The following is a 13696-nucleotide window of genomic DNA, read 5'->3' as shown; positions in this document are numbered from 1 at the left end:
GAAAACAGTTTCAGGGTCACTAGGGGAGAAAAACCTTCCAGAACTTTGTGTCGTGTAGAAGGTCCCTTGGCGTACCAAGTTCAGGTCTAGCGTTTGCATTAGGAGGGGTACATGAGTGGTTTCTGTTTTTATGACAATGAGTAAAGAAACTCCAAGGCAACAGGACCCAGAGATGAAAGTCCACTCTGCTTGCTTCCTTCTGGATCCTTCCTTTATATCCCTTCTAAAAAAAAAAAAAAAAAAAAAAAAAGTACCTGCAGCTGTTTGAGGCCAGGTTCATTTTCTTTTATTCAGTGTTTTGCCTGTATCCTTTTCTGTGGCCCCGTTTCCAAACATTCTTACTCGTAAACATATCTCGCCCTCTCGTGTAATGGTTATGTGTCTATTATTGCCTAGAGACAGCATATCCTGTGGGAAAAAAAGAAGTGTTCCAGCTCTTGTACATAAGTTACCTAAGTAATAAGTCACGTAACGCCTCTCCAAACCTTAGATTCCTTATCTATCCAAAAGGGGGAATTATTACCTTCCTCTTAAGGCTATGCTCATTAAAACAAATGAGTTTGCATATGAAGGGCGAGTGCATGCTGCTGGGACTCTGACACCCAGGGAGAGAAAGTGCTAGAAGAAGGTTAGTCCCCCCTGGGGGACAGTCCACCAGACATACCGTTGCACCCCCTGCATGTACACTTACAGGTGGAACTAGAAGGCAGCAGCCCCCTGCAGGCAGGAGGCAGCTCACATGCCCCCTGTTCTCACGCTCCTTGGACTGGCAGGCGGAACCCCAGGAAAGCCAGAACCATCGTCTGCCCTTAGGGACCGAAATGGCCCTCCTGATAAGATGGTAGCCATCTGTCTTGTCTGTCTTTGTTTTGTTTCAGAGTAAACTGGCTGAATTCCTTGTTTCTGTCCCTGTTTTAGAAACATTGTTTTAAAAGGTCTATCCATATGAAGTTGGCTGGTTCTGAAGGGGGTGTGTGTGGGGCGGGGGTGTGTGTGTGGGTGTGGGTGTGTGTTAACCTTTTTTTTATTATGGGCATGGTTGGTGCTACTACTGCAGCATGTTTAAGAAGCCATTTTGTATTTCCCAAAGAGCTCGTTTATTTTATAAAGTTCAGATCATAAAAATGGCCTCTTGATCCCATCATCGTCTTACGTGTTCTGTTTTAGACTTCCTAAGCTCATATAAAGATTCATCCCCCCAAACTGGACTCTTGCTGTAGATACTCGTGGCGTTTTTTATTTTTATTATTATTATTATTTTTTTTTACCCAGGCCGTGGTATTTTGTGGAAGAGCCACACTCAAGGGGTCGTGGCGTTTTTTAATTGGTGGTAGATCAGGCACACCTCAGCACATCTGTAACTGCTGCCCTCACAGAGCGGTACTGTCCAGTGGTGTACAGGCACAGGGTCTGAAGTCAGAGTGACCTGAGTTTGAATCCAGTTCTGCCACTTGCCAGCTACAAGCCTTCATTTAGTCACCTGTAAAATGAGGATAATAATAGCCCATACGTTCTAGGATTATGAGTGTTAGATGAGATGAGGAATGTCAGGTGCTTAAGAAGTATCGGGCACATCAAGTATTGTACATCATAAATGTACTATAAATTTTATCTATTTATAGAAATTAGTTTGAAGAATTGTATCACTTCACATTTTATGTGTATACCACAGTTTATTCAGCTCTCCTGTATTAATGAACATTTAGATATTGGTCATTTAGGTGTTGTTTTAAGTATGTTTTTATTGATCTTAGGGAGAGAAAGAGAGAGAGGGGGAGAGACAACAAAGATGTGAGAAAGTAACATCGATTGGTTGCCTTCCATAAACCTGCAACTTAGGTATGGGCCCTGATTGGGACTCAAACCCAAGACCTATCGGCGCACCGGACGACACTCAACCTGCTGCGCCACACTGGCCAGGGCAGTCATTTAGGCTGGTTAAGTTTCCCGGTATTAGAAAACAACTCTGGCCCTAACTGGTTTGGCTCAGTGGATAGAGCAGGGGTCCTCAAACTACAGCCCGCGGGCCACATGCGGCCCGCCGAGGACATTTATCCGGCCCGCCAGGTGCCGCTGCCTGTCCTGCTTAGCAGCCGACTCGTCCCGGGCCCGCAGTGCGCATAGGAATTTGTTCATAGTTTTTTTTTTAAACTATAGTCCGGCCCTCCAACGGTCTGAGGGACAGTGAACTGGCCCCCTGTTTAAAAAGTTTGAGGACCGCCAAAACCGGTTTGGCTCAGTGGATAGAGCGTCGGCTTGCGGACTGAAGGGTCCCAGGTTCGATTCCGGTCAAGGGCATGTACCTTGGTTGCGGGCACATCCTCAGTGGGAGGTGTGCAGGAGGCAGCTGATCGATGTTTCTCTCTCATAGATGTTTCTAGCTCTCTATCCCTCTCCCTTCCTCTCTGTGAAATATCAATAAAATATATTAAAAAAAAAAAAAAGTTTGAGGACCCCTGGGAGAGAGCGTCAGCCTGTGGACTGAAAGGTCCCAGGTTCGATTCCGGTCAAGGGCATGTACCTTGGTTGCGGGCACATCCCCAGTAGGAGGTGTGCAGGGGGCGGCTGATCGATGTTTCTCTCTCATCGATGTTTCTGACTCTGTCTCTCTCTCTTCCTCTCTGTAAAAATCAATAAAATAGATTTTTTTAAAAAAACAACCAACTCTGCAGTGTACACCTTTGCAACTAGGTATTTGTATACTCTGCCTTATTTCCACAGGACACAAAATTGGGGTGTCGGGGGATGCATATTTGGAAAGTTTTTCATGGTGTTTCTAAATGCTGGTGGAACGCTAACACAGCACTCTTTGTTGTTGAAGGTGACTTATCTTGTCATCTTTCAAAGTGATAGCTTCAAAATTCTTACCATTGTTAATTATTTTAACGTATGGGGAGAGTTAAGTAACCATATTTACCCATTAATTCAGAAGTATTTTCAAAATGAATCACCCCATTGTCCTTGCACCCCATTACTAGAGTATAAGCGATTTCCTCTTTGTGAATCGTCTCACCTTAGACAGCAGTGCCAAGTTTTTAACATTTGGCAGAGACCAAGTTTGGATAGTTTGTTTGTGGCCTTTTTTTAAAGCAGATGTTAAATTTTTAAGGTTTTTAAAAAATATATTTTTATCAGAGAGGAAGGGGGAGAGAGAGAGAGAGAGAGAGAGAGAGAGAGAGAGAGAGAGAGAAACATCAATGATGAGAGAGAATCATTGATCCGCTGCCTCCTGCAGGCCCCACACTGGGGATTGAGCCAGCAACCCTGGCATGTGCCCAGACCAGGAATCAAACTGTGATGTCCTGGTTCCTAGGTGGACACTCAACCACTGAGCCACGCCGGGTGATGGGGGTGGGAGGGTGTTTTTAACAGAGAATGCTGACTTCACGAAGTTTGATTGCTGAAATGTTGCGTGGGTTTGATTTCTCTTGAGCATGAAGAGAGGCTGATATAAAAATGTATTTACAGCTGCGAAGCTTAGCCCTGTCCCTCCTGATAAAGCTGCGCCGAGTCCGGGGCACAGTAATCAGGCCCCGACACATGGCGTTCGCACAGTGCAGCCCACTGCTCAGGTTGGAAGCAAGCCCTGTTCTCTGTAAAAGTTAAAAATTTACTGGGGGAGAAAATTACTAAAACTTAACCAATGTTTCCTTCACAACGGTTTGCTTTTATTTCCTATAGGAAAGGAACTTTTTTAAAAAAATAAATCTTTATTGTTCAGATTATTACAGGTGTTCCTCTTTTTTTCCCCCCATTGCTCCCCTCCACCTGATTCCCCACCGCACCCCATGCCCTTCCCCCCCGCCACTGTCTTCATCCACAGGTGTAAGATTTTTGTCCAATCTCTTCCCAGGAAAGGAACTTCGTAAAAAAAAATTTAACCATAAAAATTAGTTTTCACTATTTGTATTCAGATTTTTTTTTAAGCAAATCCATGCACGGTCTTGTTCACATTTTCAAACAACATAGGAAAAGGTGATGAAAAACATAAGCGATCCCTTTAAACCCCACTGCCCTGCAGTAAAGACTATTAATATTCCTTTGACCATACATACGTGCACCATGGCTTTTTCCTACGTGTCTTTAAGGAGCTCACCTTCTAAAAACGGTAAAGCACACCTAACAAACGTCTACCTTTTTCACTGGTTCCAACGCGGCGGCGGCGGCTTGAAGGAGTGTGCGTCGTTGTGCAACCACAGCACCATCCACCTCTGCAAGCCCTTTCCCCTTCCCAGCGGGAACTGTGCCCACTGAGCAACGCCCATCGCCCCTTCCCCCGCCCCTGCCCCCCACGGCCTGATCTTTTTTTAACGTGTAACGAAACACACTATTCACACAGAAAAACTCACGTGCCACAAGGACACTGACAACCCCCGCCCCCCCCCCCCCCGAAAGAAAAACCACCACGAGGAAGGAAGTATTTGCGCTCATATCGAAGTTCCTTTTTTCTCTGCACAGCAAGTGGTGCGCTGATAGTCCACTTGCCGTCTCTGAACGGACACATTATTTCCGTCCCGGGGTCCCGTGGGCCGGTGACCAGCTCGGAGCTAGCCGGCCGGTGTGTCCCCAGAGCATAACAAAGCGCCGCCGCCGTGGAGTAATGAGTCACAGGCCTGTTTTTGCATAGAGCTCAGCCTGGGCGTTTGGGCCCGCCCCTCCGTTGCACCTTGAGCTATATTAGGACTGCTCAGATAGGAAGAATTTTCTTTCGCTGGTGTATCTGGTCTGGTTACCTTCGGGGTAAGTGTGTACAGTTCTTGTAGATACTGTTGTTGAACTTGATCTAACGCTTAGTGGGTTTAAGTATCTGATTGAAATTTTAGGCATTTAAAAACATGAATTAAAGAAACTGAAAATAGAATGATCCAGGATAGTGCAAAACTGTAATTTGGAAAGATCTGGATTTGTAAAACTTTGCATAGGTCTCAGAAATGTATAGGGTCTAATTTTATGAGCTTCCTGTTTGACATGTAGGTGTTAAGAAAAAGCAAAGTACCCTGAGAAATCTCTTTTTTTTAAGGGGGGAAAACATTATAAGGTCCGATTTTGTTGTTCACAAAAAAATGACTCAATATTGCTGATAGTTACATGCTTTGTGTGTCTGGAATTGGGAACTGTTGATTATAGCTAGTAATAAAGATAATTAATTTTTATTTTGTGCCGCTGAGCTTTATCCAGGATATCATGGAATAGGCTTATACTGGTATGTTTTATGGGTTGACAAAATCTGGATTACTCTCTTTTAAGGCTTATAACAAATTGTATGTTGTCAATTAAGATTCAAACATAAATATTACCATAAAAGGGTGAGCATTATGTAAACAAGTTGGATTTTTGTTGTAAAAAAGTGCAATGTAAACATTTTAATTTACCTCATTTTTTATAGTTCGTTTTTTTTCAATGAGGAAAATCAGACAATGCAGCAGACCAGTTCTTAAAGCAGATTACTCGGTTTTTATTGGCAGTTTATATCCAAGCATCTCTGGATATTGCTTCCCACCTATGCTGTGGGTCTAGGACAGATTTAAGGACAGAAGAACTCGGAGTGCCTTAAGGGTAATCAGCACAAATTACTTAATTTCTATGTGCCTTGGTTTAATTCTCTTGAAAAAATGCTATTAGATATTAGGGCAGAGTTGGTGGGGAGGATGGAGAGTAAATTCTAAACTCTGAAATTATGTATTTTCGTAAGTATCCACTAAATTCTGACTGGGAAGCCAAGTTTTAGTGTTTAAGAAGATTGGTATAAATTGCCAATTTTTAAATAACTGGCCTTTGAAAATGATTTTTCCTCTTTCCTTCTGCCTCCTTCTCTTTTCCCACCTGTGGCTGTTTAGTTTCATTTCTGTTTTATATCTGTATCGAGAAAGTTTCACTTTCCAATTTATATAATTTTTTTTTTTTTTTTTTTTTTTTTTACTGCTGCCTTGAAAATTTCATTAGGGAGAATTATTTAAATGCCTCAAGAAACTGATTTATAATGTTATGGAAATCATGACCTTACAGTTTTATGTTTTCCCATGTGCTAATTACCTAAGAAAGTGCTGTTATTAAAAGCTCAAGCTTAGAATAAGTAATGCAGGTTGTTGGGAAGGGCAGTCACACGGATTCACCATGGATGTGTAGCCCTGTTACTGATGCCCTGTCCAATCTATAGCAATTCATGCCTTTCCTATGTAAGTAGTATACAGTTTGCCATTCAGGATTTCATTACCTTACTGCTGTGTAGTGTAAATGATCCTTCAAGTATCAAAATTAAAGCAGAATCCTAGCTTTTCCTGCTAATTATATGCAGGAATTTAATCTTTTTCATTTTCCCATTAGACTGAATCTCATGGGCCTTTAGAAGTATTCCACTTTCATTCAGATACTTGTATACAGGCCAGGAGCTGTTTTTCATGTAGACACAGAACTTTTCAGTCACTGATTTGTCAATGTCTTTTCAAGGTGAAGTTGATCATCTCAGCATGAAAGGCCACCATAGCGGACACTCCTGGTTACCAAGTCTGTGCTCCACAAGTGCAGGTCTCACCTCTGGCTCTCGTCGTTAGCCTTGCCCTACATGTTCCTTGAAACGAACGCTGTGATAGTGGAGACCCGAACCTCCCACAGAGAGCACGCAGGGCCGTCCTTTGCCAGCTCCCACATCAGCCAGCCCACGTTTAAAGATTCCAGAGGCTGAAAACTTGGGAACTTCCTTTGAAGGGAGTTCAGAGTTCAGGGCTGCTGTTTTCTATTTTTGAACGTGTCTTCCCCACTCGATGTGTTTTTTCCAACAACTCTTCTCCTGCAGCATCTGCGACAGATGACTGCTGGCAAAGGAAGCCAGAACTTTATATACCAAGTATAGGTTTACAAGCCTATTGGTTTAAAAATACCCTGCCCTCCTTCTCTGTGTCTCCTTTAGAATTGTGCCAGAACGCTGACATTTATGCCTTAGTCTTTACAGGTTTAGAATGATCGTGACCTCGGGCCGATGTTTGTGTTCGGACCGCAGTAGCACTTTACGTGAGATTATTTTTGAGCAAGGATAAACTTTGGTCCGATTGCCGGTGTAGGGTTAGGGAAAATGAAAGCTCTGCAGTTGAAATTTGCATATCAAATTATCAAAACTAATGTCCTAATTATCAATAATAATGTCCTACTAAAGTGGGAAATTTAGCAGTGGCAACTTTCTGATTACTCTTTGGTTTTGTGTGTTTTGTTAAATAAAATTTGAAGAGACCACGAGAAAGACGACTACTCTTTCACCTATTAACACTGCCTTTTTTTTTTCTTTCTTTTTCTTTTTTAACGAAGCCTGAATGCTCTAGAAAGAGCCATACTTGGGGGCTGGGGGAGGAGAGAAATTGGGCTGCTTGGTCATGTGTAACAAAGGGAGCTTAGATGCCCAGATATTAACATGTATCCTGCACTGTTTGAATTGTTTTCTTTGGGCTTTCCCAAGGTTTCACAGAGTATGTGGTATTTTTGTAAACCCTATTGTACTTTTTCACATTCTCCTTCCTCTTTTTCAAGCTAATAAGATGGTTCTATTTAAATAGTGCCTTCTGGAAATTTAAACTGCTTTTCAGATATTAAACATCAAAGAATAACCACAGGCATTTAATAGTGTATGCATTGGTTTTATAGGTAAAAACAGGCTTGTAGGCAGCTTCTAGGACATCTTTGTTTAAGCTAGATGACTGACAGAAAGCAGATAGACCAAAGGTTACGTACATTTGACTCCATGTTTAACTATGCCTACAATCATTTAAAGACAACTGACCCCCCCCCCCTCAAAAAATAAAAGACTACTAATCCCCAAACTACCATTATAATTAAATGTTGGGGTGGTGATCAAATGTTTTATGAGTTATATAGAGGGTATGTCTGTGCAGATGGATACTACATTATTTTTCCACATGTGAAAAATTAGAGGTATCTTACTATTTGAATATACTTTTTACTCAACTCCAAAATGCCATCAATTATATGATCAGTTTATTAATAGCCTTTCGGAGAAGGGAGGGAAAATACTTTTTTATAAGACATTTCCCAGTTATATGCAGTTAAAATGGAAGAGGGGGAGGGGATAGGTTTCAGAATTTAAAGACTTTTTATAGATCTGCTACCACACATTCTAATTATCAAGTACACAGATCTAATGTCCAACTTCTATTACTAGAGTTTAAGGAAAAGTCTGACTTTTTATGTGACTGTGTATAATGTTTCTCCTTACATTTTTTTTTCTATATTCCTTCATTGGCTTAGTAATAGTAAAGCATCATTTTCCCATAAACTTCAACCTCACATGTAGAGAAAATGTTGATAACATGTTCTTGTAGTAAAGCATTTTCTTGCAAATATCTACTTTACTTTAACTCTGTTCAAATCTTCTTAACACCATAGTTCTTGTAGGAGGGCTGCGAATTCTCCATATAAAACTTTTAACCCTGGCCCTAGGTGGTTTGGCTCATTGGATAGAGCGTCGGCCTGCAGACTCAAGGATCCTGGGTTCAATTCCAGTCAAGGTCATGTGCCCAGGTTTCAGGCTCCATCCCCAGTGGGGGGCGTGCAGGAGTCAGCTGATCAGTGATTCTCTCTCATCATTGATGTTTCTATATCTCTCTCCCTCTCCCTTCCTCTCTGAAATTAAAAAAGAAAAGAAAAAAAAGAGTATCTATAAATCTTTTAACCCCGAACTTTAAGAGAAAGAGTGAAATCTTTACTGAGGTCCTTAGGAAAGAAAAAGGATGCCTTCAATAACTTGGTATTTAACTAAATCCCAAAGTACCGTCTTAGTGTGTCATTAACATACAGGAGGAACCTGAAATGTATGTGTGTCACTTGTGCTTTTTTTCTCTCTCTTTTACTGTGACCTCACCTGGGAAAATCCAGAAGATTGGATAACCAAGATATGACTTATCAAGATTCTGCTGTACATGTGAAAATGGTGGGTATCTAAATATTTCCAGCTCCATTTATTAATGGTGACTCTTCACTACCTTGACCTCTGCTCTAACCCGATCATTCATTATGGGACTGTAACTTGATGCAGGTCTTTCTTCACAATGTTTGACTTACAGTAGTACCTCAAATATTTGTTGAATTGAATTCCAACTTACCTTTGACATATTTTTAGTTGAAATACAATGTGCATTTGAGTGTTTGTAGGCATATGAGATGGTTCCCCCATTCCTTTTTGCTAGATTTTCCTTGTTCAAGAACACATGTAAATCATACAGTGTGAGACATTTATATTAGGCCCCTGAATTAAAAATGGCAGGCTTTTACATTAAAAACAAACTTCTTGCCCAGCCAGCGTGGCTCAGTGGTTGAGTGTTGTCGACCTATGAACCTGGAGGTCATAGTTCGATTCCTGGTCAGGGCACAGGCCCAGGTTGCAGGCTCAATCCCCTGTGTAGGGCGTGCAGGGCGTGCAGGAGGCGGCCGATCAATGATTCTCTCTCACCATTGATGTTTCTATTTCTGTCGCCCTCTCCCTTCCTCTCTGAAATAAATAAAATATAAAAAACAAAAAAAAACCTTCTTGGCCCTAGCTGGTTTGGCTTAGTGGGTAGAACATTGGCCTGAAGGGTCCCGGGTTCCATTCCAGTCAAGAACGCCATACCTCAGTTGCAGGCTCGATCCCCAGCCTTTCTTGGGGTGCTTGCAGGAGGCAGCCAATCAATGTGTCTCTCACATCAATGTTTCTCTCTCTCTGTCTCTGCCCCTCTCTTCCACTCACTCTAAAAATCAATGGAAAAATATCCTTGGTGAGGATCAACAAAAAAAACAACCAACTCCTTGGACAATAATAGAGTTCATTGCATTACAGACATTAGGTTGAGGTAGGAAAAATATAGTCTTTGGGAACAGAACTGGCTTCAAATCTTACCTCCATCCTCGGAAGCTGTGATACCCTCGAATGAGGGCAACAATCTCAGCTTTAAGAAACAGGAATGAAACCACCAAACTCTTGTTCTTATTCATATTTTCCCCCATCTTTATTGAGGTATACTTGACAAATAAAATTGCAAGGTATTTTAAGTACACAATGTATGATTTGACATATGTATGCATTGTGAAAGGATTCCTCTGTCTAATGAACACATCCATTACTTTTCACATATTCCCTGTTTTCTCTTTGCTGGGGTTTTTTTGGTGAGAACATTGAAGTTCTACTCTTTCAGCAAATTTCACTTATACAGAAATATAAATTTCAACTCTGGAATAGTTTATAGTTATAAACTACTGTCACCAGGTTTTACATGAGATCCTCAGACCTTACTCATGTTATAACTGAAATGTTCTTACTGATACTTGATGAAAAAGTATGTGAAGTGCCTGCTAGCACATAGTAAGCACTCTAAATGTTAATCTCCTATATTATGTTAGTGAGTGTTGTAAGTATGTAAGTAGCATTTTTTAAAAAAAATTATCTTCATTGTTGAAAGTATTACAGATGTCCGTTTTGTTTGTTTATTTTTTCCCCATTGACTCCCTCCTCCCTGCACCCGCCCCTCCCAAGCCTTCACTGGTCTGTGTCCACGGGCTGTGCCTATGTGCGTACAGGTTAATGTCCCCCTCCCCCCCCACTTTCCTCTGAAATTCATCAGTCTCTTTATGGTTCTATGTCTCTGGGTCCATTTTGTTCATCCGTTTATTTTGTGCATTAGATTCCACATATGAGTGAGATCATGAGATACTTACAATAAACTCAAAATGGATAAAAGACTTAAATGTAAGCCGTGAAACCATAAAAACCCTAGAAGAAACCAGAGGTAGCAAAATCTCAGACATCTCTCGGAGCAATATGTTTACAGATACATCTCCTAGGGCAAAGGCAACTAAGGAAAAAAGTAAACAAATGGGACCACATCAAAATAAAAAGCTTCTGCAAAGCAAAATAAAATAGCAACAAAATGAAAAGGGAGCCCACTGTGTGGGAGAACGTATTTGGCAATGATTGATACATCTAATAAAGGGTTAATATCTCCTTGTTTCTTGAGTCTGACTAAAGGTACATCGATTTTGTTATTCTTTTTAAAGAACCAGCTCTTGGTTTTATTGATATTTTATTTTTGTTTTGTTTTGTTTTGTTTTTAGTCTCTATGTCATTTATTTCCACTCTGATCTTTATTATTTCCTTCCTTGTACTTACTCTGGGCTTTTCTTGTTGTTCTCTTTAGAAATCTTTAAGTTTATGGTAGATAGTTTTTTAGAAGTTTTCTTTGTTTTTTGAGGTAGGCCTGTAGTGCTATGAACTTCCCTCTCAGGACTTTCACGGTGCCCCAAAGATTTTGGGTTGTTGTGTGTTCATTTTCATTTGTTTCCAGGAAGTTTTTTATTTCTTTCTTGATCTCTTTGGTAACCCAGTCATTGTTTAATAACATACTATTTAGCCTCCACGTGTTTGAATGTTTCTGAGTGTTTTTATTGTAGTTGATTTCTAATTTCATGCCATTGTGAGGTGAGAAGATGCTTGATATGATTTCAGTCTTCTTAAACTTGTAGAGACTTAGTTTATGTCCTAACATGTGGTCTGTCTTTGAAAATTTCCCATGTGCACTTGAAGAATGTATATTCTGTAGTTTTGGGGGTGAAATGTTCTATAAATGTCAGTTAATCCCATCTGATCTACTCTATTGTTTAGGATCAGTGTTTCCTTGTTGATTTTTTTTTGTCTAGGAGATTTATCCAGTGATGTTAGTGTTTAAGTCCCCTACTATGATTGTATTGCTGTTCATCTCTCCTTTAAAATCCTCTAGGAGTTATATATATATATATATATATATATATATATATATATATATATATGGATGTTTCTGTATTTGGTACATATATGTTTACCAGAGTTATATCCTCTTGTTGTATTGATCCCTTTAGTATTATGACATGGCCTTCATTGTCTCTTATTATGGCCTTCATTTTTTTTTAATACTTTCTTTTTATTGATTTCTGAGAGGGAGGGAGAGGGAGAGAGAGAAACATCAATGATGGGAGAGAATAATTGATTGGCTGCCTCCTGCACACCTCCTACTGGGGATCAAGCCCACAACCTGGGCATATGCCCTGACCCGAAATGAAACTTTTGACTTCCTGGTTTATAGGTCAATGCTCAACCACTGAGCCACTCTGGCCAGGCATTATGACCTTCATTTTGAAGTCTATTTTGTCAGGTATGAGTATTGCTACCCCATTTTTTGTTTCCCATTTCCATTTGCCTGGAAATTTTTTCCCCTTTCCTTCACCTTCATTCTGTGTGAGTTTTTTGTTCTGAGATGAGTTTCTTGTAGACAACATGTAGTTGGGTCACGTTTTCTTATCGATTCAGCTACTCTATGCCTTTTGATTGGCACATTAGGTTACTATTATTATTTTTTTAATATATTTTATTGATATTTTACAGAGAGGAAGGGAAAGGGATAGAGAGCCAGAAACATCGATGAGAGAGGAACATCGATCAGCTGCCTCCTGCACACCCCCCACTGGGGATGTGCCCGCAACCAAGGTACATGCCCTTGACCGGAATCGAACCTGGGACCCTTCAGTCCGCAGGCCGACGCTCTATCCACTGAGCCAAACCGGTTTCGGCACATTAGGTTATTATTGATAGGTGCTCATTTGTCGCCATTCTTACTCTTTATGCCTACGTTCTACTCTTTCTCTCTAATTCTTTTTCTTATACCAGTTCCTTTAGCATTTCTTGCAGTATTGATTTGGTGGCAACAACTTCTTTTAGCCTTTTTTGTCTGCAAAGCTCTTTTCTTTAAAAAAAATATTTATTGATTTCATAGAGGGAGGGAGACAGATTAGAAACATCAATGATGAGAGAGAATTATTGATCAGCTTCCAATCCCACTGGGGATTGAGCCCGCAACCCAGGCATGTGCCCTGACCTCCTGGTTCTTAGGTTGACACTCAACCACTGAGCCACGCCGGTTGAGCAAACATGTGTCTCTTTTTGAAGCAAGTAACTTGTATGTAGCCAGCCCACAAAAAAGACTATGGAAGGAAAAGAAGCCGAAGATGATGTATATTTATGTATTTTTTCTATCAAGGTGATGCATACTTATGTGTTTTTTATTATCATTACATTAATTTACACACTTTTTGCCTTGGGTTTGCTTTTCTAAAAAATTGATAGAACTTATAGGTTGAAAGCCCCTTAGGATGTCAGCCTGAACTTTTCATGGCCTGCCTCCACATCTCTCCCTCCAGACTTCACACACACACACACACACACACACACACACACACACACACACACACAATTTCCGTGTCCACTTAGGTTTTAGACAAACAGAGCTATTTATCTTTCTCCCCCATTAGACCCTGTACTTTGATTCCTCCCAGTCTCAGCATATCCAAACCCTGCTTCTCTTTGAAAGCCTAGCTCAGCATAAATAATGTCTGTTCCATTTGTATTTTATCTGGATGTCTTGACAAGGCAGTAGTTATTACAATCCATATTATAGAATATGTATCTTAAGTGTAAGAAGTATATCTTATTAAAGCTTTGTGTCGCTCGCAGACCTGTTTAACGTAGTACCTTAAGAAAATAAAAAGAAAACAAACAAACAAAAGAACAACAAAAAACACATAGTGCCTTATACTTAATAACAATATGGTGAATGAATGAAAGAAAGAATTTTGCCTACATGACCTTAATGTGGAGATAGGCCAAATAGCCCAAATATATACATATACA

At 40.5% G+C, this 13696-nt stretch overlaps 1 protein-coding gene across 5 annotated transcripts in view; it reads left to right on the top strand.

The window, feature by feature from the left end:
• NT5C3A (5'-nucleotidase, cytosolic IIIA) overlaps positions 1-13696 on the top strand; it is a 58999-nt gene that overhangs the window by 22281 nt on the left and 23022 nt on the right. The window contains exons 1-2 of one of the 5 annotated variants that reach the window (XM_080665418.1): positions 4607-4740; positions 8881-8935. The exons of 1 other annotated variant lie outside the window; for it this stretch is intronic. In XM_080665418.1, the coding sequence (XP_080521544.1) occupies positions 8900-8935 (36 nt within the window). In that variant the 5' untranslated portion in view covers positions 4607-4740; positions 8881-8899. Of the gene's footprint in view, positions 1-4606; positions 4741-8880; positions 8936-13696 lie in introns of those variants that run through there. 3 more of the 5 variants (XM_080665416.1, XM_080665417.1, XM_080665420.1) reach the window with 3 other exon arrangements.

This window comes from Plecotus auritus (genome assembly GCF_963455305.1).
Source record: "Plecotus auritus genome assembly, chromosome: 4".
Classification (NCBI taxonomy): domain Eukaryota; kingdom Metazoa; phylum Chordata; class Mammalia; order Chiroptera; family Vespertilionidae; genus Plecotus; species Plecotus auritus.
Note: the sequence above shows the minus strand (reverse complement) of the source record. Positions and strands in the feature narration are given on the sequence as shown.